The 25155-nt window shown below is 37.6% G+C and overlaps 1 protein-coding gene across 3 annotated transcripts in view; it reads right to left on the reverse strand.

Moving 5' to 3' along the window:
• Positions 1 to 25155, reverse strand: part of tpst1 (tyrosylprotein sulfotransferase 1) — a 39478-nt gene that overhangs the window by 11072 nt on the left and 3251 nt on the right. For all 3 annotated transcript variants that reach the window (XM_089121275.1, XM_089121274.1, XM_089121273.1), the window contains exons 2-3: positions 18094 to 19120; positions 6026 to 6224 (exon numbers count right to left, since the gene is read on the reverse strand). In XM_089121275.1, coding sequence (XP_088977401.1) covers positions 6026 to 6224; positions 18094 to 18926 — 1032 coding nt within the window. In that variant the 5' untranslated portion in view covers positions 18927 to 19120. The remainder of the gene's footprint in view (positions 1 to 6025; positions 6225 to 18093; positions 19121 to 25155) is intronic.

The following is a 25155-nucleotide window of genomic DNA, read 5'->3' on the forward strand; positions in this document are numbered from 1 at the left end:
TAGGTCCAAGTTTAATTACCACAGGACAATGATATTCAATGATATTTCAAGTGCAATGATATTCAGAATGGATTTCAATAGCTTTTGGGCTGTAAAAACGCTGTAGTTTCAACAACCTGTTACTGATGTTTTATAGAAGAAAATGGGTTCTTAAATTAAAATTTGAATAATGGTGGTTCACACAAAATATATTTTGTTATTTCCTTATGTACACAAAACATAGGCTACTCAACCTCATGTTGTTCCAAACCCATTAGCTATTTATTTTGCAGAATGAATCACAAAAAAATAAATATTTTAAAGTTTTTTTTTCCTATTTTTTTTGTCAATATACAACAGAAAACAATATGTTGCGGTGTCATTTTGGATCCAATCTACTTCCATTAGACAGAAAGAGAAAGAATATTTCAAAATATCTTTTATGTTCCACAAAAGAAGAAGTCAAGTCATACACCCTAAGAAAAATAAAAGTTCATGTATGACTGGAGGGTTCTTGATTCAGTTTTAAAGAACCCTTTATGCCAAAAAGTTTTAATTTAAAGGGATAGTTCACCCTTGAAATTTTAATTAATCATTTTTTTTATTAATTTTGAGTAGAAATGTCTTAAATTATTAATTCTTTCATGTTTAATAGGTTATTAAAAATTTTGTCCTTCATAAAATTGTATTAAAATGTACTCTCATTAAAGCCTCTTGTATTACTTCACAAATTGGAAGATTGGAGATTTTTAAATATTACATACATTTTCTTTGTGAGAGTACACTAGCATTTAGATGCCCTCAAAGCTAACAGACATGAACTAAAAGCCAAAAAAATCTCAACTAGAATTCATAGGGGCTTAACAAGAGACTTTATGAAAACAATTAAGCGGAAGTAAAAATGCAAAGAAAGGTATTTGATAATGTAATTGAGGCAAAACTGAGAAATCGTTTGAGTGAAATGCAACACAAACAGCTGGTTTGCTTCAAATCCGCCTCAAAACGAAGAAGACAAAACCATGACATGTTAAGGAAGCGCAGCTGCAAAAGCCATCAGATCTCACCAGACCTCAGATGTGGCCCATGTGCTCGAGTTGAAGTCTCTTCTACAGACCAACACCATGACTGTGCAACATTGCAGCATTTTCTCTGATGAGTCTTGAAGTTCACCCCTGTTACCAAGGAAACCTCGTTATTGAGAGGATTGCAACTACAAGGCCGTTTCTACAGCTATCCAGATACTGTACAGAAATGGCTAAAAGACTTGCATTCAGAGCTTACAGCAAGGACATCACGTGAAGGAGAAGGCCGAATTAATCAAAAACACAGACGGTCGCTGTGAGAAAACCCAAGTATTCAAGTAATGTACATACAAGAATGCTCCTCTCACACTGAAGGTTTTGGTTTTGAAACATTCCAGGCAGTTGTTTTATATGCAAATGTTTGCAATTGGACACACATTTTGAGCTATTTTATAGTCGAGTGCTCTGACACTTAGAATGAGAAATTTATTGGAAATTAAAACTTACATGCATCTAACTTTTATATTTAAAGACATCAAATTTTTAGCATTTCACATGCTTATTCAGAAAAAGAGGTGATTCATGGTGAAAGTCAGGGCCTTTTGCATATGATTGCTTATACCGACCGTTCAGACAAGGGACAGTTTCTCATGCACTTGTCACTTTCTTTCCACAATATAAGCAGATCCTCGTCCAGTGGGTTCTCTAACGAGAACTAAATATACCTCCTGTGGGTATAAACCATCACCTCTCATCACTACAATACTGCATCCATAATGACACCAACTGCATTCTTCTGTACTCATGAAAATTTGGGTGAGAAATTCAATGTGAAAGTACATTTCGGTTGCCTAAAGATTTCATGATATATGTAAAAAGTGATATATGATATATGTTCAAAAGTTTGGGGTTATTATGATTTTTTTTTATTTTAAATTGAACCCTTTTATTCCATAAGGATGTGTTAAATTGATCAAAAGTGACTGTAAAGACATTTATAATGTTACAAAAGATTTATATTCCAAATAAATGTTGTTCTTTTGAACTACTGTAGATCAAATAATCTTGGAATCATGCTTTACACAATTATTAAGCAGCACAACTTGTTTCAACAATGCTTCTTGAGCAGCAAATCAGCATATTAGAAGGATTTCTGAAGGATCATGTGACTCTGAAAAGTGTTGCAATGATGCTGAAAATCAGCTTTGCCATCACAGGAATGAAATTATATTTAAAAAAGTATATAAAAAAAATAAATACATTTAAATTATGTAATATTTTATTTTAGATCAAATCCATGAAGCCTTGGTGAGAATGAAAGACATTTTAAAAACATAAAATACTCCTTACCAACTCGAAACTTTTGAATGGTATATATTAAAAAAAAAAAAATTCAATAATGATTCAAACAAAAAAAATTTTTTAAAAGTCAAGTCATCCTCATTTATATAGCACTTTTAACAATGTAGATTGATTCAAAGCAGCTTTACAGAGATAAAATTATTATAATTTAAGGCAACCGAGGTTGGTTTGGTTCTTGAATAATGTTATTTTCCAGCTAAAGTTAGTTTTGATTGATTCACTTCTGTAGAAATAATCATTTGTTATAAAATTAGGGGCCGCTAAGACGACACCGTTCTCTATAAACAGACTTTACACGCAAACCTGTGATAAATGCTGATGGTGTTCGCATGCAAACATGCGAATTAAGAAATTATTATATGCATTTGAATATATGTGCGCAGGTTTGTAATTCCCAACAAACCATGCCAAAACAAACTACTTGTCTTGTCAAATGGTATGAAATCATCTTTCCAAATTGTGTGAAACCAACATGTGTGTACAGTACACAAAGAGTACATATCAAGGCACATATTGGTCACTGACCTACATGCTTAGTTTGCATTGATTTCAGCACACCAAGGCCTGAGAATACAATACGAGCAAATGAGGGGCCTACTGACCTATCCTGAAAGCGCTGCACGTCAAGCACAATGTAACTCTGAATTTAATGGATGTTAAAAAGAGTCGAAATAAAACGGCTCATATTCTTTGCCCTCTGAAGCTCAGCTTCTTAGACTTCAAAAATAGTCACACCACAGTTCACAAATTATACTGCACACGCTCTGTGTTACGGCCTGTCTGCATCGCACACCTTGTGAGCAGATCTTAGATCTTCGCTGTTGTGTGTGTGTCGTACTCCATGTCGAAGGAGGAAAGGGGGAGGCTTAACGACTGATCCATGCAGCTGTGTTTGATCCAGGGGAAATACACATTAATGCGCTGCAGATGTGCTTCTCACTCACTCACACACACACACATACCCTCGAGTCAAAAAGATGGATCTGGCCGTTGAAGGGGAGCAACTACAATAGTTTTCAAAAGAATGCTAAATGAAATCTGGACTGCTACGTCAGACACAAGCATGCACAAAACCAGCCAATCTGTGCGTAAAAACAAACAAACAAATGAAAGATTTGCCAACAGCACACACCTGTACCCATTTTTGTTGTAGCCCTCAAACCGTATTCACTTTATAGCCCTTAATCCTGTTATTGTGGACAAATGAGGGCACAAAGGACTCAGGTGTGATCCTAATTATTATATTTATTATAAATGTTATATCACTGTCTTTGATAAAGTTTTTTTGTCTATCCATTTATGATGTTTTTTTTTTATTTTGGGGGTATTTTTGAATTTATTTACTTCAAAAAGTACCATTTTTTCTATGTAAATTATGCTTATTTTTATGTTTTATTTTTTTAACTACATTAAAATATCACTCCAATAAGTTCTCCAAAGAGCTAAGAGCTCCAAAATAGTTCTTAGAGTCACCTAAAGTGACTTTGTTGTCACCTGGTGTCTTATTTTGGCTTATTTTATAATGCTCTAAATTACAGTTTTCCCCATTAATTTCTATGGGTGCCCATTTATGACCCAAATACAAGATTAAGGAGTTTTTTTCACCAACTTAACATTGTAGAATTGAGTCAAAAAAAATTGTGTGTGTTCAGGAGGCAAACTTAAGAAAAGTAGGAAAGTCTTGTACCGCTCAGATCAAGAGAAGTATTTTTTAAAAATAAATCAAAACTAATTTGCCCACATTTGTCCAGAATACGCTTTTAGGGTTAAACACGGGGGTTTAACCCTAAAAGCAAAACAATAAAAACTCTCGCTTTACAGAATTTGTTGGTCGAATTTTCCACCTTTTCAAAGAAAACAGGTCTTTGAAGACCACAGTGAACAGAATGAGTTTTACTCAACAAGAGAAACATATGGAACTGACAGAGATTGGCGCCAATTGAATCGATAAAAACAGCAATTGCTCAACTAAAAGGAATCTTCTCTGTGTGGGAAAGAGGGAACAACTGTCATGACAAAGCAGATCAGAGTAAGTTAAGGTTGAGGGTGGGGGAGCTATCCCTTTAAAAACATTCACACTGGATTTCAAGACGGTCCAATCACAGTCACATTCCTACAGCAAAGAAAAGGGGCAACTGGTATGAAGATGTGGCCAGAAAACATTGCCCAGCCATTTCAATGCCACTGATAATTTCCCAAGGAGAGGAATCTGACAGAGCTTTCCCATCAAACCCTCCGACACTGATAGAGCTCGACAGGGGCCTCTTCCAGACCCTGAAGGGGACAAAAAAAACAACAACGCACTCTTTACCGTGACTGTGGTTCACTGCTCAAGTAGCATAAAAATGCTTTCCACCGCAGTCAGCAGCACTCCATCAAGTCATGCAATTTTCCTAAGTTTTGTGTTGATTCAACATGGAAAAAGACTACTATAGTGAAGATTTATCTTGGCAAGACCACCTTGAGTGGCACTGGCATCCATTCTTTAGTATCGCACATGGACAGTGCAACAACCAGCACAACTGTAAAACCTTGAAGGCTCTTATGGAGTATTAAACACATTTCATATTCTCTTTTTTTCATAGTTTAGCATTTGATTTCATCATTAACCGCTGCAAATGGATAGCAGCTGTGAGGGAGTGTTGAATGTAAGAACTGAGCCCACGTTCTCTTTACAAAAACGAGACTTCCAGTCAGAGCGAGAAGAAAGGGACACTCCGAGGTTATATTTTCGGCATGTTTATGATGATTCTGAGCTATTAATGATAAAGTAATGCTAGCAGCTACAATACCCTTGAACTGTCATAGACTAAATTAGCCTCCAATTTGGACTAATCTTTAGCGCTGTAAAGAAGATTGACACGACAGAGATAGTTTTGCAACATATCCATATTCTGTAAGCTTCACATTTGAAAGAAATGACACATAATGAAGTGAAATGAATAGAAAATAATGCTAATGAGGGAATGTCAATCGACAAGCTCGGCTCGTAATAGAACGTACATTAATTAAGGCCTTAAAAAATAGCAGGCAGTAAGCTGGGTCTATATCCACCAGTGAACCATGAATCATTCGCAATCAATAACCTCTGAGAAATGATAATGACAAAATGGATTCAATAGTGTCAATCATTGTTTGGTTCTTTATAAAGAACACCCACTTCATCTTCATATTGTAAGTCTCTCATACACAACTCTATCAACAAAATGGCCAATCTTTAACTGTATTTATCCTTAATTTAGGAATTTTTTGAGATGGGTGATTGCTAGCCTCTAGCTTTCTAGGCAATATAGCTAAAAAATATCTATATTTCACACGCACACACAATCTAATCCCAGAGGTGCAACTCACACCCAAGTACTCGTTTCACACATGGAGATGCTTGCGCCTGCAGGATGTGTGGAATGTAAATGGCTTTTAATACTTGGATTAGGAAGAAAAAAACAAATACTGAGCACAAAAGCAAAGCGATACCACAAGATATAGCCCAACTTGAGGAACATTTTTAACCCACATACTTGGCAATGTGTCAAATCCATATATGTCTGATCTAATAATAGCAGCGAGATGATTTAGTAGCGGATGGAGGAAAATTAGGTCGAGGTGCTTTAAGGTACAATTGAAAAAAGTCACCACAGAAGATTGAATGTGGCGATGCTCACCCTTCTTGTGTTGTCCAGGACAAGGGGGTCAGGCCGGCCGTAGTTGGGAGGGTTGGCGTGGGGATCATAGCCGAGCCTGGCCAGCATGGGGGCGATGACAGGCATGTCCCGCAGCACATCCGGGGGGATCTTACCCACCCACTTGGATAAGGCCTCCACGTTGACAGGCTTGATCACCTGGTCTGTAGATCTCTCTACCCTGTACAGGAAAAGGAGTGTGTCATTGGAGCAGGAACACATACACGGTTGCTTTTTACGGTTTTACTGTATAGTCTTACTTATACAAGAGCTCATTGTTTAAATGATACATTTTGGTAATGCTTCCTTTTACAGTACAGTACTTACAGTGTACTTACCTAGAAAGTACTGGCTAATATAAGGCAAGTACATGGAACAGGGGTAGGTTCAGGGTTAGTAATAGTTATTACCCAGTAATTGTAGTTACTAAAATAAGTACATAGTATTTACATGGGTAACTGGACTGTAAAAGGAAGCGTTACCTACATTTTTAGCCAACTGTGATTTTGTACATGTACATTTCAGAAATGCATAACTTAGACAGTTACCTCTGATAACATATCACTCAAAATTGTAATATGGACTTTCTGTAAAACTGTTTTGAAATGATGTCTATTGTGAAGCGCGCTATACAAATAAATGTGAATTGAATCTTACCACAGTAATGGGTCTGATTAGATCAAGCAACACAATTAAAGAAAGCACTAGGCTGTGTGTAATGCTTCAAACGAATGGCATTTCATTCTCTCCAGACCATCTCCCAAATGCATCTCATTTTTATATTCCACACTATCCTTATATTTGATTAAGGTACACAATGACATTGATGAATGTTTCTTGATTTCCTAGTCTAGATGTGTAAGTTTCAGCACAACCTGGCAGAGTTTCAATGGCTTTATGCTGGAGTAAATTAGCTTACCGGTTTTATCGAACCCAAATAAATAATTATAGTCCAGTTTTTACTGCTTACTGTAGAGCATATCCTACTTTCTAACAGCAGAACCTGCTAAATAAGCCGCTTCCATCACTGCACCATAAGATATGTGGATTCAAATTTGCAGAGATATTAAAAATGAATCAGGCATTATGTCACACCCTGGGTAAATTATTCATGTCTGAAATTAAATATTTACAAACCCATGGATAAACCAGAAGATGCCAGATTTTTGTTTAGAGAGAACTTGGAGTGGCTTACTCATTAGGATTAGATTTAGGTGTGCCGAAAGAACACCACAGATACAGAACAATCAACATGGGAAAACCTCACAGTAAAACAAGCAGCTGTGCAAAATTTGATACACCAGTGTTTTGCCAGATGAGAAGATAATATCTAATCTTTTTACTCTTTTTATATCTGTATCCACTGTACGTCCGACTGATTTTACTTCTGCATTCTCCTTTTGATTCTAAACTGAACTCAAGTGCCACTGGGAATTGGGTAAGAGACAAATAGAAATTACTTAATTGGGAAATTGAGAGAAAACCATGCTGATGACCTAGGTCTGTGGTGGAGTAGTGAGTTTGACGTGTAATTAAACTCGAGATTCTGTGGGGTGTGGACTGGATCGACTCCATTCCTACAGTTTCTGAACAAATATTTGGGGTGCGGACAGGTGGGCTTTAGTGAACCCGAGGTTACTCCGCGAGTCAGTCCTAGAGCTCCTCCTGTGCGATTTTAGGGGAAAATCGGGTCTACTGTAGACATCCAATAAATTTCTTACGCCTAAAGAACCCCACAGACACAGTGTAATCACCATGTGAAAATCTCAGAGTAAAACTGGGAGTTGTGAAAAAAATATGATACAACAGTGTTTTGCCAGAAGTTGATCTAGTATATGTAGAATATTTTTACTCTTCATTTTTCTATCTCTTTTAATTCCTTTAATAACAATTTTAATTTCCATCGCTTTTTTTGTTTGATTATTTTAATTAATTTCTGAGTAAAACACCCTGAATTCAATATGAAATGTTCTATATAAATAAACTTGCCTTGCCTAGGAGGATATAGGTTACAGATATCACTAATATTTGCCCAGAGATTAAATAAACCTTTTTTCCACGAATACTGAAACACACTACTAAACACACATCTCCTATGACAGCAGATGGCAACAGCAAATATTGGGTCAATCTCACAAAGCCTGTCTAGAACATGTGTGGGTCATATTACCCCCGAAAGTGAAGTAGAATAGAATAAAAATACAATTATTTACACAAAATACAATAAAAAAAGTATAAAATCACATTTTGTAAAAAAAAATATTTTGCACAGTAGATTAAAAGTAAAGTGAAAGTGAAATATGACTCACAAATGTTCACTCTCTGTTTTCCCAACTTTCAATGCTGCCTCTTTTTTGGGCTGAGATGACTGCAGTTGGAGTCGGATAGAGTAATTGAGGCCATATTCCGCGTTTTATTATTTCTTCCCTCATAGAGAACACTGGCTCCAGATGGGAAACAGATTATTATACTCAATCCCCATCTGCAGCCAAGAGACGGGGGATCGTCAGCTCCACATCAGAGTACTGTGTGGATCCAGTGCAAAACTGCCCATGAACAACCTGTCCCTGAGCTTATAATCCCTTAATACAGCAAATAATGACACAAAACCAGCAGCAAGACTCATGCTGGCATGCTCTGTGTGCACAACCAAGCAAATGACCCAGAAGTCACTGTGACTGACAACCTGCCTCGTCATGCCTCCTCAAACACTACTCACAGGGCCGTAACTGGAAACAGTCATGAGCCGTCATAGTCTTCATAAAATGCAATCGCAAAGTCCAATATTCAGAGATGTGTATATGGCAATCTAAACATTTTAAAGAGAAAAACAAACCTAGTTCCCGTCTCCTCTTATTCCTGGAATGCAAGAACACAGCAGTCTGTGAGTTATTGAGTTCACCTTCCCATCACACCCTCCCCGACCTCAGCGTTAGAGACCTGCCTCTCTCCCCAGGCACCACAAAGCACATTTATACTGGCAAGCCGCTCCGCTGTACATTTCATTGTTCAAGTCCCTGGCCGACGCAGTCCTTCACTTCTCTAATCCATTTACATGGGAATTGCACTTCGGCTGCAACATGATTAATAGATTTACTCTTTCCCAGGTCAGAAAGGACCATTTCTTTCTTTGCTGCAGTTATTTTCCTCAGTGGAAAACTTCAAATCATTCATTAAAAAACAGAAAACGCAAGCACTAAGCAAGCATGAACAGGAGGAAAAGCCATTTCTGACAGCCTTGCAGTGGATGCGTCATGCTATTCTCTAGAAAATAACATCCTCTGTTCGGCAGTTGCTATGGCCAACACATGCCAAACACGCAGTCAGCCTGCACTGACGCTTATGAATCTCTTTATGATACAGAGCTGACACCCTCTGAGGTGAGATTTGCATCTGTAAGCTTTGTAAAAGCACAAATATAAGATGATTGACAAAATGATCATTTTCATGGCCATTATGGACTAGGGGTGGGACAAAATGTCAATATATTGTTGTACTTCTCAGTACGATATGAGAATCGATATACTGGTGCGGAATAGCGATATAATTAATAAAATATTGCTAAAATATAATCTAATTTCTTATCCACTGCGCCATCACCACCCCGATTATATTTTATTATATATTATATATATAATAATATATAATAAGACACATGCCTTTGGTGTGAGAGACCCGGGTTCGACTCCACTGTGAGACCCCAATGTGTCCCTGAGTAAGTCACTCTAACGTAGAGCCTGACCGATAAAGGATTTTGAAGGCCGATACCGATACAAATATTTTTGGGTTTTAAAATCCGATATTCCGATATATCGGTCGATATTTTTTTTTTTATTAAATATTGTTGGATTTGACACGTGTAAAAGAAAAGCTAACTTTTCTGCACAATAAACGTTTGATACTTTTTCTCTATGTCTAAATGTTCACTCCTCTCAACGCAAGTATAACTTACATTTTACAATGCAGGGACTGTAACTAGAGATATGCTAGTTATAAATACAGTAATAATTTCTTTATTTAGGCAGAAAAAGTTCATTGTGGTTTCCAAGCTCGTTAATGTTAACGTTAGCGGTCTTCCACTGATGATAGTGGCATTAGCTTGCTTTGTGGTTAGCTAGTCTATGATGAGCCTTTATTAATTTAGCAATAGATAACATCATACTGCAAATTGTAAAACATACATTTTCAATATTACAGGCCAAGAAGAGATGATTAAAGCGTGTTTCGTCCGTTTTTATTTTTTAAATATTCATTTGTCGGCCATTTATAACTGCCGATACCGATATTATGGAAAATGCCTAATATTGGCCAGCCGATATATCGGTCTGGCTCTACTCTGACGTGGCATTAAATTTACACAGTAAGAAATGTTTGATATGAAATCATGAGAATGGACAATTAAATATACAATATCAACCAAAACAACACATTTAAAATTGTATAATCATTTATTATATTAGCTTTGATGTCATGGGACTGGATTTTAAATACAGTGATTTTAAAACTTTCAAAAAAATGGTTAAATTGACAGCCCTATTAAAAACATTGAATTTATTTGAAATGTGACTGATTTTCTTGTCTTTATGTTGAGAAAAGTGTAAAAAGGAAAATAGATGATGGAAAGAGAAGAGGAACAGGATGGAAGCCAGATCCAAACTTGTGTCACCCACATGTGTAGGAGCACATGTGCCAGCCGCTAGACCACGTTCCCCTTCAATGACACATTTAGCCATGAAAAATATTCTTACATTCCCATATTTCCCATAAAAGGTGAGTATTTTCAGTGTGTGTTCACCACCCACATCCCATATGTACAGAACAGTAACTGCTCCAATAGCGACACAAATCACTATGCTGTCTATAAAGCGCCCGAGTTAGAGAGATGAAAGAGATAATTTAACTTCGCTACTGCTACATCCATTACTTCTCAGCAGGGGCTATATGACAGCAGACGCTGCATATATCATGATACTGACGGTGGCAATCCACTTGATTTTTGCAGCTCTCAAACAAATACGCTGCCCTTTTCTCGCCTTATTGAGAGTAGCCTACACAAACACACGCATACGCGTTTGTAAGGTCACGTGAAGCTACCTTCTGGAAGAGTGGCTTAATGGTCTCTGGCTGTTTGTCAATTATTCATGGAGGGCGCTAGAGCTTTTTGCATGGCGTTGTAGTACTAAATCCAAATAACAAAGCCCTGAGCTACATGGGGCACTCGAACTAATGGCCAGGTCTCTGCTACAGTCACTTAAATCGTGCACTCAGAATTGATGTTAATTGGCAAGCTCATGTCTGGTGGCCCAAACCTTAGTCAGAGGTGGTGAGCCACTGATCAATAGCAAAAAAACAAACAGATAGAGACCTGCCTCTAACAAACCTAAGTGCAGAGAGCCGCTCCCCTGGCAGGTGTTGTGGGCCAAATTTAATGGACTTGTATTTGTACGTCCCCTCTGGGATAAAGGGCGAGGTTCAGTGTTTTATCGCCAACCATTAGGTCCCTAAAGGCTCGCCTCTGCCTAAAATCATATCAGTGCCTTCTCCAAAATGAGCTATGGTGGTTTCGTTCCCCTCAAGGACTGCAGAGCCATGAAGGCTTGAGCTGGCATGCTTTTTTCTGATGCCTCCAAGGAGAGCACAGGCGCCTCTTTGGCAGAGTCCTCTGATGGGCTGCAACATCATATTTGAAAGGTATTCAAAACAGATGCTTCTGACAGATGAAATATTCATAAATGTGTGCGCAATGCTAATTTATCAAAGACCTTTAGATCTAATGTTACACAACAGACATGAAACCCCTGACATGAAATCGTTACTTGCTGTATTGGTGTTTCAGAGAAAATATTTAGCTTAAGTTCATAGTTTTATTTTTAGGGTCTGCTATAATACATATACATAATGTAGAGTTGTAAAAATGTAAAAGTAATCAAAAATTCTCATATTGTACATTGCTGCGGCACCTCTGCCTGAAACGTCTCTTTAAAGGGTTCGTTCGCCCATTTAAGACATGAAGTTGTATGCAATCCTTACCAGCACTATAGTGTTTACACACTGACCCACTCTGTTGTGACCCCCCTGGTCAGAGTTCTGACCGCTGGAAGTTTTTCAATGAAGTACTCCCGGTTATTCCGGGGCCACAAAACTGTGCGTTTTTGCGTGAAAAAATGATTTGCGTTTTAAAGCTTGATTAATTTACCACACAAAAAACACGCCGGTCAAAATTCATACCTCAGTTTTAATGCGGCACTATTTTCTATCCATTTCTATCAATCCGTTATAAAAATCAATTTTATAAAAACACATTAATGTGACTAGGTGTAAATGGAATCATTTTGATAAATCAGATCTGAGAAAACGCCTGAAGTGGCCAGGTGTAAACAGCCCCTATGGTAACTATGGTGTCGGTATTTGAAGTTCATACCATGTCTTTTGGCCTCGCAAATATTCTTTGAGTATGGCTAGAATCAGGTTGATCCAGTTCATTTCAATGACTGAAAAGTGTCTTGGAAAAAATATGTTCATAATAATGCATGTGCAAACAAGCTACATAATGTCCCCCTTTTAAATAAGTATTTGCTTGCCTTATGTAGACGGTGTTCTGAAGAATGCATGTGCTATTGTGCTATCCACCTTTTCTTCATCTCTCCTGAGGGATAGGTTTAGTACCCAAGTCTCTCAAGCCTACTGTCACTGAGACGTGACAAACAGCAGTGCCGGTCACTTAGCATTCATTAAGGGTTTTTTATGGATATCCAAAGCATCCAGACAACCCTTTAAAGAGCCCACGAAAGTACAGGACTAGGGATCTTGTCACTAGAAAGACTCTAGTTAATTTAACAGAGCCTGGGCTGGATTCACTGAAGCAGACACCAGGAGCACTCAATTCTTGCCTCAGGACACATGTGATATGGGTGCAGAATAACAACAACAGTAAAATACCTGTTGAAGTCACCACAGATCCTCCTTTGAGATTCTTCCAACAGCACCACATAAATCTCCAGAAATCCCCATTAAGCCCAGAAAGCCTGATCAAGCAACAGTAAGAGCAATTGTGAGTTTTGCAGTGGCATTGGTATAAAAACTGCCAGATTAAGGAGAGCTGGGAAGCTGCAACAATACAAGAAAAAATATATTTGATTTTCTGAAAAAAAAAAAAAAAAAAATGTTGGTGCTTGCCCAGGCAAAACCATCATGATGCTGGTGTTTTGGACCAATTATGACTAAAATTTCCTTCATTGTAATCATATGGAGATTTTTTTTCTTGTTTTATAGGCCTAAAATCGTCCTCCTCACTTCCTGCATCCAAATACTTTCCTACTATAAAAAGTGGACGAAAAACTGTATTAAAAAAAATGACTAGCATTGTCATACTAATAAAAAATATGCCTAAAGTACCAATGTGACCTACTACTTTCACCGAGATTCTGAAGTGCACATCCAAAAGACACTTTACCATCCCAAGTGTGGTACGTCCTGATTGCATTCATACTAAATACATTCATGATATTCAAAACATACTTTTTTAAACGTGAACACTCCTTGTTAAAAAGTTTGTTCCTCATTAAACGTAGCAGCTATGTGGTTTAGAAGATTTAGAACTGTAATAGCACACCTTAACAAACCTCATCATTTAAATTTACGCTTAAGTACAATAACTTAGTTTTTTTTTTACTCCATCGTGGACCTTTTTTTTTTTTAGACATTATCCAGAAATCGCAAACCTGGGGCAGTTTACACTTATTAAATAATTACCTTAAATATCAGAAGCTTTTCTAGAACACAGGGAAGTCAAATTCCTAGTAATTTACTTACTTTCATTTGATTTATTGTGAAAACAGAAAATGAATCACTTATTCAACAAAGGATGGCACACAAATGGCAAGTCCACTTGTTTATTCAATGGCTTATGATACTGTGCGTCACTGGTCCATTCATTACATGGTTTTGGAAGAATAAAAGAGTGTTCAACAACTGAGGTGTTCTCAATTTATCCCTTTCCATTCCACAACAGACCATAAAAAGCATGTGCTGCTTTTACTGACCACACTCTCTCTCTATTCTACAAACACTGTCTTTTAACTGTGTGGCCTTCAGCTTCCCTCCAAATGTTCAGAGGAGTGGACACAGTGTAAAAACAGCAGCCGCCAATAACATGCTGAATGCTCAAATCTCAATCCCAGTTTACAGCTTTAGATTTAATCTGCTTCATGCAAGACTTCAGTGTTATTATTATAAATTATTAATTAAAATTTAGTGTTATTTTGTTGGCAATGTAAAATTAATCTTGAGATACAATTTAACACATTTTTATGTTGCCATTTAGTTTTCTAAAACCCTGCCAGTAAACAAGTTTCACACCCCCTCCTTGTGTCATGACTCCTGAGAATGAATGCCTCTAATATACATTTTAGAAAAATCAGTGCACTGATTCACACAATTTAACAAAATCAGTGTTACACCATCACTCAATTTTCACAGCGGTTTCAATTTATTTGCTTTAAAAATATGAAGTAACTACTGTATATCTGTTTACCTGCATATCTGGTTTATCTCAGTAAATAAATAGTTAAAGTTCAAGTTAAATATGCTTTTAAGCCATTTAAAAGCAAATACTAAATATACCAATGTATTTGCATCTAAACATGTTAGTAAACACATTTGCAGGTAAAAATTAGTGTTTATAAGTGAATACTGAGCATATAGCAAATAAAAAGAATCACATATTGTTTATTGCAATAATATGCTTAAGTAGGATTTTTCAGTTTATTTAACTTCTTGCTAGAAAAATCTAACCTTGAAATCATCCTTTTCTCGCATCTCCCTGGGGTTTTTTTTTTTTTTTTAAAAACCATTTGTTCATGTAAAAAAAGCTTTCTTTTACTTTTATTACGACTCATTCATCTAAGTCCTATATGCAATAAAAACTAGGCTATTTTTAAAAAGTATTGGCACTTGTTTTCTGATCCAGAGTTGAGCAAAAATGTTCAGCATCCTCCACTGATTGTGTATAAACAGGCTAGGAATTTGAAGATTTTTGAAGATCAAGAATTTTGATGATTTTTGTCATCCAAGAACTGGTAAAACATATACGATTAATTCTGTGATCACTTGTGTTTCAAGTTGTTTATTTGATTCATTGTCCTTGTGGTTTAGGTTAAGTGGGAAAAACGTCACATCAATCTATCACAGTTACCTAGCTTTGTTATCCAGTTATCTAGCTTTGAATCACGATGTTTCCTCCTTCCGTTTTTGTGGGATTAAAAAAAGTGAGTGTGCCAACTAGAGGAGGCGATATTGAGGTCCTTTTACAGAGACGTGAACGGTTTTGAATTCTTACCCTTAAGACTTTATCACCCATGGGTGTGAATGATGAAGCATTATTGTTTAATGTGATGTTATATTTAAACGTTTTTTTCTTCTCGTTATTTTCCCTTTTTTATTATTATTATTATGTTTGCAGCCGTATATGATGATGTGTTATCATTATGTTTTCAGTCATTGAGCCGAAATGGTTGGGAGTTGATTTGTCATGTGATTATTTTAAGTGGGATTCAGTTGTATATGCCTGATGAGGGTTGAGACCAAAATGTTGCAAATGAAATAGAGATATTCATTTACTGATAGTGTGTGGGAGTTCCTTGTATTTTTGTTGATATTTTGACCTACATAGTTGGTCTTTTTTCCCCACACACCTATCACCTGCAGGTGTGCGATGGCGTTTGCAAATTGAAACCATCCTTTTAAAATAAATACAGTACTGTACATAAACATTCTATGTGAAATAGTGCAAAAAAACAAAAACAAGTTGTGTAGCTGTTTCCATTATAATATTGCCTAGCTCAAATCCAAAGGAAGTGAAAAGAACTGAGGGCGAGAGAGCATAGAACAAGGTCAGAAGAAAGTTTCCGGTTCATTCAGCTCAACGTGAAAGATAGGCCAAAGATGCTTTGAGAACAAAGAGGGGAAAGAAGAGATATGCTAGAGCATCCAAATTCCAAATAAAAAAAACCATAAGCTTTTAATTTCTAAAAATATACACTCGACAGAAGCCAAATTTCTTCATGGGACATAAAAGGGCTCAGTTGATTAATGCGTCAATGGCGATTACCCTTTTCCGATAACTTCTGCAGGCCATGTGTATATCTAATAGGTCTTAAACCACAGCCACACCATGTGACTCAAGAAAAGGGATTTTTCTTTTCAGAGAGATTAATGAAAAAGCAGCCAACCTGGTTCTGTTCTTGAATATGTAGCTCCCTAAAGTGCAGAAACAAATTACATCTGAAAAACATTTGATAAAACAAGGTTGCATTTCCAAAAAACAAAAAACAAACAAAAAAAGTAACAAACTGACATAAAACATGACATCAGAGGACAGTCTTTACTTTATAAATCAAGTTTTCCTATTGAAAAAGAAATAAAAAAAATGGGACTCATGTTCCAACATGCAATTACGTGTTTTTATGCAGCAGGAATGTTGCCGGTAAAATACACCTCTTCGTTTGGTCTATTCAGGGTATGAACTGTGCAGAAAACTCATTAGATTCATGAACATACCCTAAAATATGCAACACAACATTGTGTGGTCGAACTGATCCTGTACACAACTGAACCCTAGGGATTGACAAGTTGTTATCTGAGAATAACACATCCCTGGTCAGTGATAAATTCAACACATGTACAGTTATAGTCCGAGTCTGACAGAGAGAAAAACTCCCACACACATCTGCAAATAAATTATCACGGTTACCACATACACAAAATGTGTTGTTTATGTTTGGGAATGGAATAGCACACTTACACTACCATACTATTTCTGGAGCATATAGTATGCAGACTATGCACAGTATATGAACTTTCTGCATGAATGGAATACCCAGGTGATCTAATGCCTCACACTTGACTTCACGCATTCCCATGGTGGCGAATAAAAGGAAGTAATTACCAATATTATATAGCTTTTTTTGACCAATCACTTGTTTTTGTGATTAGTCAAGAAATTGTCAAATTGTTTTTGTTACTTAAAAAGCTGAAATATATATATATAGAAAAACTTCAAATAGTAATAAGAAAAGTTTCTTGGCAACTAATTGCAATAAAATAAAAATACGACTGTTTCCTCAACTTGGGCCAATACCGAGCTGGCCTCGATGAACGTCTGAAAATAAATAGATTGAGCTACCAAGCAACAATTTCTGATGTGTAACATAGCCTAAGTTCAGTAATCTTCTTTCTCTCAAAATCGTTCAATACTGTTGTTTATGCATAAGTCAAGCCAGTGACTGAAATATCAACTTCAAATCGTTTCTTTTATTAGGATGAAAATAATCTTATTTTAAATTGAGAACAAATTATACAGAAAGCGATCAAAGAACATTCTTTCCACACAGTGCGAGTTTATCTGGCCAACTCTTTATGAAATCAATGACGCACGTTACACTGCACAACAAAGCTCTTACTGTATGTACATCGTGGTGTTTGCATTGGTGAATGCATTAGAGAGAGTGCAGAAACTGCATTTCAATGAGATGATCTTCATTCTCGGGATCAACAGCCTGTCATCTGCTTGCTCAATGCTCGTCACGGCAACATTTTATGTGATGGGAAATAGATCTAAATACAATTAAAACTCACGATTCGGTAATCTCAATAGCTGTAATAATAGTAAAAACGTATAATAGCTGTAGTAAAAGTATTCAAGAGAGTTTCACATGTAATACGTAGCCAATCACAGCAGTGGCCGCCCGGTTACACTGAATCCCACAGCAGACACGCCCCTTCAAATCAGAGCAGGCAAAATGCCTTTTATTTCAAAATTAGTTCGAATTAGTTAATTAGGTAAGATAACTGAACCAAGCTTAATTTATCCAGATGACTCACAAACCCAAGATCCTCATGCTGGAATACTAGGCTCAAAACCCTGCTTTGGCTTTTACAAGAAAACAAATATAACTTGTTTAAATCAGAGAGGAAACTCCAGACCCCACGCAAGATAAACAAGAACTGTTGAAGCATTCAGGACCCGGCTCACACAAGTCAAAGGCACTTACTTGGACAGCGAAACACCTCCTACTTTTCCAATGAGCTCCTCATGGTGCAGAACCGCATCATTCCAGGGAATATTCAGGAATTTCAGAAGCGTCCTCATCCACTTTTCTGGGTGCAGAACGAGCTGCTCGTAGTGCATAGGAAGGCACTTGTCCGCTGCCTCCAGGCACTGTGTGTACATTGTCTCAATGGCCCGGTTCCATTTCGTTAGGCAGTCCCGGTAGCTGCTCAAGTCAAAGCCAGCAATGGTGACCTTACGGGAGATCATAGAGTGGACGGAGGCCCTGCCGTCGCGGACCATGAGGATGAACTTAGCATGAGGGAAGATTTTAGCCAGATAAGAGAGTGATTTAAGAGCAAAGGGATCTTTATTACATAGGAAGTTGGCAGGTTCTCCGTGTTTTACAATAATCTCCAGTAGGAAAGCTTGCATGGCTGAGTCCAAAACCTCATCCGTCACTCCAGCTTCATCTAGACGCATTTTCTCCCGCCCGGAGCGGCTCCACATCTGCTTCATGGCCAGGATGCGCGGGATGACGCGCGTCTCTTCCCCACAGCGTACATCGGGGTGAGCGTCCAACATGGCCCTCATTAGAGTGGTGCCGCTGCGAGGGACGCCGCCGATAAATATAAGAGGCATGTCTTTATTGTAGATGAAGGGGTTGCTGAGGTTCTGGCCCGTCCGCAGAGTGGTACGCAGGCTGCTCACCAGTGGCTGGCTGCGCTCCTCTATCCGGTGGTGGCACTCCATGGCGTGCCTACCCAAGTAGAAGACTGTGACGGAGCTGATGACCAGGCAGGCCACTAGTAAGTTCTGCTTTAGCTTGCCGATCATTTCGGTTGCAAATGGGAGGGCCGGTGGAGGATCCAGTGGAGGAGTGGGATGGGGAAGAAGCAGATAAAGGGATGGTGAGGTCGGGCAAAGTGTGTTGATGTGAACGCCCGATACTCAGGACTGGCCGTGACGGAGCAAGTGGAGTCTGGGATCTGCTGTACGCAGCTCTCGTTGAGTACCTGAACCCATCAGGCCTGAAACACACAATAGAACAGATTAACCTCCTCATATACAGTAATTGCAGAATTGGTTTGTCAATGACTATTATGCATGACCATGGTAAAGGTAACAGTCTAAGGAAAATCTAGTTTAAACATGTGCCATGTAAGGATGTCATGGTAATAAAAAAAATTCCATGACTTAATTAACATCAAGTAAAAAATAATCTGAGATATATCAAAAGTACGTGCATATATACATAAATATATTTCTGTCATGACAACCCTCAGAATAATGGGCAGGGTAGTGGGTATGACAATGTTGTATGTTTAGTCTTGCGGAATAGATCTACTACTGCCACTGATTTGATCGCTTCTGCTCCTGTAGGTTATAGCTGCCACTACAGCAGAGCAAGTACAAGACTTGGTACAGCCAATAGAAACAAGACACGCTGCTATGAGCAAGTAAGACATGCTGCTGCTGTACAATATAACGTAAATGAATTACCCCCCAACAGAGAAGGTGACATGATATTTGACCCAATATCTGAATTCTGATAATTTCACGAAGCCGCCATTTTGAAATCGCTCCGGTGTGAAGAAAACCGGAAATGTCGCCTTTAATCATAGGAGAGTCGCGGATGCGATGGCATATTGTTGTGTTTAATGTAGAAATTTGGTATTCTAAAAATGTACATACATTTCTTTCATACTTTAGAATGTATAGAGTGAAATTTATACATTTATAAATAATTACTTTTTATATATATTCAGAACGTAAAAAAAACTTCCGGGATTCTTCCCACCAGAGCCTCGCTTTCGATTTCAAAATGGCGGCTGCGTGAAATCAGCTTATTGCTGCTGCTCCGAAGTCAGAGCTCCGTGTGTATGCTCTCTATGTGTGACTGGCCCTTTAGGTTTGAGTATGAGAAATGGGACATAGGCTTGGTCTTGGCGGACTAGATCTGTCTAGATAGTATTCCCATAATCAGATCAAGCCATAAGACATGTGGGCTGCCATGAGGTGCATATAAGGCACGTGAAGCATCTCGCAGTGTAGCCCTATGTGTACTAGTGTACCCCAAGGGTTTTTTCTCAAGGGGTGTACCTAGCGACTTACCAATTATGGTGTTCTACACATGTGCCTACATACCAGTGTATGTGTGCAACTAAACGGAGTAGTTTGGGCAGTAAAGGCTTGGCTCTAGTGGCCTTTTAGACGCTCTGATCGGTGAAGGGCCACAGCTCTCCCAAATCATCTCCAGCAGTAGCAGCCTCCGAAGCACCACTATCTCCACCTATGTTTCCCTCGTAAGCTGATTATAGAGCGGTATAGTTCCAATGATGGTGTTCAACTGTAACCGTCACACCTCTAGTTCCACAGCAGCACCATCTTTGTAAATGTACAAAATCTGCTTCACCGTCATTGTGTAAAGCCCACCCCAATGTTTCTGATTGGAGCCACGATTTCGACGGATTAGAAATGGGCTTGAACAAGCTCTTTGCCAGACTAACTTGCAGAGCAAATCTAAATTTTTCCCGGAAGTTATCTGGGTTTTTCCAGGCTATTAAATCAGGACTGAAAGCCTCATGAAATAGTTAGTTCATAAGGAATAGATTAAGCAGACTACGCAAAACACAGAGATAGAGTAAAAACCCATGCACTTATCTTAATTTTAGAGGATTTCTGAAAGCCCGCTGCACTGCACAGCTAAGGCAAATGCTACCGAACTATTTGAAGGTAGTATCTACTGGTAAACCAGGAGCCAATTAGCTGCACCCCATAGATAACGATGTGGTTATGAATATGAACAGGTGAATAAAAGGATCTAATAATGGATCAAAGACAAATACGCATCTGTAATCATACTTGAAAAAACTAAAATAATACCACTCGTTGCTCTGTTCAACCAAACAATGGCCTTAAAATAAACTGAAAAGAAAGAAGCTTTTAACAAAGTAAATGGACTGAATGAAAAAAAAATGCAAGTGAGGACACAAATATATCAGACTTCAAAGTATTGGACGATAAGCACAATTGGATTTTGGAAAGCGACACTAGCAAGATATAGTGGTCTGAAATAAGAGACAGATCTGGTTGGATATCTTAAGATTGACTCATGTTTCCACCCACTCGCCAACACATCACCACCAGCAACAAGATGCATGACCTTGCAGTCTTTAATTTGCAGTGCGCTACACAACCTTAAGGAGTGGGTGTCCAACTCAAAACAAGCAGTGCACATAAAACTTGACCACACTGTTCTGGCTCAGGCACGTTGGGTTTGTTGCAAGGTTTTTCTATTCTCTGACCAAAGTGTAGCACAAGTGTAGCACTGCATAAACATGCTGGAAAAGGGTTAATGGCAAGGGAGAATCCCTGTGGATAATGATAGGGATACATGAAATTGATGAATCAATTTATTGGTTATCTGCACATCCCGACTCTTAATAGCTTAGCTGCTACAACAACCTTAAACGTTCGCAGTATATTGAGGTTTAAACGGCAATCGTACTATTTGTCAAAATAATCATACTGTGATTTTATTTGCCCAAGATTATGCAGGCCTTAACAAGCTCCAATAATGTCTTGGCACTCTTTTGATAACTTCCAAGTACAACATTGGCCTTCACCTATTTTAAAACAAAATAAATCAATGAGCAGTAATTGTTGTTTTCTTAGTTTATTCTACCTCTTTTACTGCAAAAAAAAAATACTATGACTGTCGAACACAGTACAAAAATGTGCTCCAATAGGCTAATTTCCATATTTCAAAGACAACTGTTTGAAACGAGATCAGTCGTAATGTTCATTACATTACTTACAGGTCTCATCAAGGGAACAAAAGGTGTGTGAAGGCATTAAGCCACTTCGCTCAAAGCAGTCCTGTGAGACCCTCTCAAGACATCCGAAGGAGGTTACTCACAATGACCCACCCGGGAACCCAGCCAATTGAGTTTCATGAGACACCTGAGCCTGGAACCGCTGGGAATCTATTCCAGGATGCTTGTGATGGTAAAGTGACCCTTAATTGACACAGCTCTTCATCTCGATCCACACAAAGGAGATTATCTGTTTTACTTATAGAAATTACTCATAGAAATTCTTAAATAACTAATATTGCATTACCTTACATCCTATGATTAGAATCCACTATAGTCCCACACAGGTATTGTGCACACAGACAGATTCAGATGCCATTAGGGAATCTATTGAGGCTTCAGGGAACAAATATTGATCACCAAGGCTGCGGTTTCCCTTATAAAACGGATAGTTCCGATCCTGGATGCTCATAATCCAGGTCCACTGTGCTTAAACATATTATACAGTGAGAGATCAATTATGTCAGGACAAGACATGATCGCATGTGAAATTGGGTGGCAATAAAATTGGTTGAATAATATATTGGTTTAATATAATATAATAAATTGGTTTTACATTTTAATGATTGTTCTTGTGGTTCTACAATAAAAAGGAGGGAAATAGAGAGAGAAAATAGAGAGTGAGTGATTATTGTTCACTGGCAGTTGACAGCTGGGAGGAGTTCATACATACTCAAGGACGAAGCAACATAAGCAAGCTGAATTTAGAAAATAAACTGTCACAATTGAATTTGTTTACTAAGAAGCCATGCATTCACTGAAAAGTAGTGCATTGGAATGAAAAAATGCGTTCTGTGTGAATGGCACCCAACAATGTCATTTTAACTGAAAGTAACTCGACAACATTCAAACAACAGTTTCATTTACACCGCCTCACAAATAACGCATTATGTTTAACAGCATAGTGGAAACGACAATGAGGGAAATTACATTTTAATTACATTAGGCTAGCATTTTACGTGTTCTAAATATACCCGTATGAAATGACGCACAATAACATACTGCGAACAAGTTTATGGCATGGTAAGATATTTATCTTGATTTTTTTTTTCTCCAAATTCTATCCGTTTGACCTCAATCAAACAAACAACCCTTACTTCATATATTTCAAATTCTTAATTAGTCATCTGTATACGGTTAGTCACTTTCTTTCTGTATTCCTGACAAAAACAAAACCGCTCTGAAAAACGATCTTACGCCGTTAATCATACACTTAGATAAACGTCAGGACTGCGACATCTTATGAACACCAGCCACCTCTGATAAGCGCTGAACTTAAAGCTCTCTTTCAAGGATTTACTTTGATGGAGAGGGCCTTGCTCGTGATGGATTTCTTGGCCATAGGCTGTTAGTGCTGACAGATGGTAAACAGGAATTCCACACCCAGAATCCTCAGTGTAATGGACGAGACTCTCCACAGGAAAAAGCGATGTTGTTCAGGAACATCTTCCCCTGAAATGTGTCACAGGATGAGTCACGGTTTCATCCTCTTCCCTGTTCATATGTTAAACCCACTCCAGTTCATTTCCACAGAGAAGAACCGGATCTCAATTTTTGGCTAAGACACAAGCTGAGAGGGATATTGCAGAGCTCAGAGTAGTAAAGACTATGAGACGGACACAATACTGATCATAAAGAAATCTTTGAACAAATGGAAGGCATGGATGCTTAGTCATTTACAGACATTTTAAAGGCAGCATCATATGGAGGTAAATCACTCCACACCACCAAAGAACAACCTCTTAGCTGATTTACTATTGTGGTGAAGCAATGTTTGGTCTCAAGTTTCACATTTGTGAAAGAGAAATCAAGAAGGTGTTGGTATTAAATTAATAGAGCTTCCACACTTCTGTTATGGATATCCTCCACTGGATTTGACATTGATCTGTTTGGGAATCCTCCACAGGCCTGTGCTGAAACCAGACCACAGCACCACTTAATAAGACAAAGAGTCTGAGAAACATTTCTTTAACAAGACATGAAGGGTGTGTCATTCTTCTTTGACAAAACTACGGTGGGGGGGTTGCATGTTAGCTTCTGTAATGAAGTGTCCTTCTTTCCTTAATGATGAGCTTTTTTGAATGAATGAATGAAACTAGATGGTTAGTTCACCCAAATTGATAATTATCCCAAAATATACTCACCCTCAAGCTATAGGTCTATATGACTTTTTGACTTCTTTCAGCCAAACACAATCAGAGTTGTATAAAAAAATATCAAATTAAATTATTTAAATATATATATATATATACATCGAAATCCTCCAACATTTCTCTTTGAAAATTCTTGTTTTGTACTTCTAATTTGTGACCGCCGTTTTGTTTTGCTCTATCCTCTGTTCGCCTAGACTCACATACGGCCATTCCCGGAAGAAAGTGATAATGCTTTATAAAGTTACAAATATAGATATCTCTCGCTCCACTTCAGAAGGTCTTTAATAACACCATGGAGCTGTATGGATTACTTTTATGATGGATGGAGGGATGCACTTTTTGTGCTTCAAAATCTACAGGTACCATTCACTCCCATTTTAAAGCTCTTTAAGAGCCAGGATATGTTTAAATAACTCTGAATGTGTTTGGCTGAAAAACAAAAGTAATATATACTGGCTTAATCATTTTAATTTTGGGTTGAACAATCCCTTTAATACTTTTATTTAGCAAGGACCCATTAAATAGTTCGAAAATTACTGTAAAGACACTGTAATGTTTTGTACGGTATCTATTTCAAATAAATGCCGTTCTTTTGAACTTTTTAAAAAGAATGCTGAAAAATATATTGCTGTTTCCTCAAAAGAATATGTAGTAGAACAACTGTCTTCAACATTACTAATGGTTAGAAATGTTTCTTGAACATTAACTCAGCATATAAGAATGATTTCTGAAGGATCATGTGACTCTGAAGAACACTGAAGAAATTATGCTAAAAATTCAGGTTTGCTAACAATATATTATATACAAACAATTAAATTTTTAAATATATCAACATAGATTTTTTTTTATTACATTTAATAATATTTTATATATTTTACTGTTTTTTCTCAAATAAATGGCACATTGAGTATGAAACTTTCTATAAAATAAAAAATAAAAATCTTACCAACCCCAAACAGTAAATGTATCAGCTATCAACCATATTAGAGATTAACTTAAATGCAATTGTTATTTTTATTATTATAATTAATCATA

The sequence above is a fragment of the Pimephales promelas genome, chromosome 16, assembly GCF_988280905.1.
Source record: "Pimephales promelas chromosome 16, fPimPro1.hap1.1, whole genome shotgun sequence".
NCBI classification, from domain to species: domain Eukaryota; kingdom Metazoa; phylum Chordata; class Actinopteri; order Cypriniformes; family Leuciscidae; genus Pimephales; species Pimephales promelas.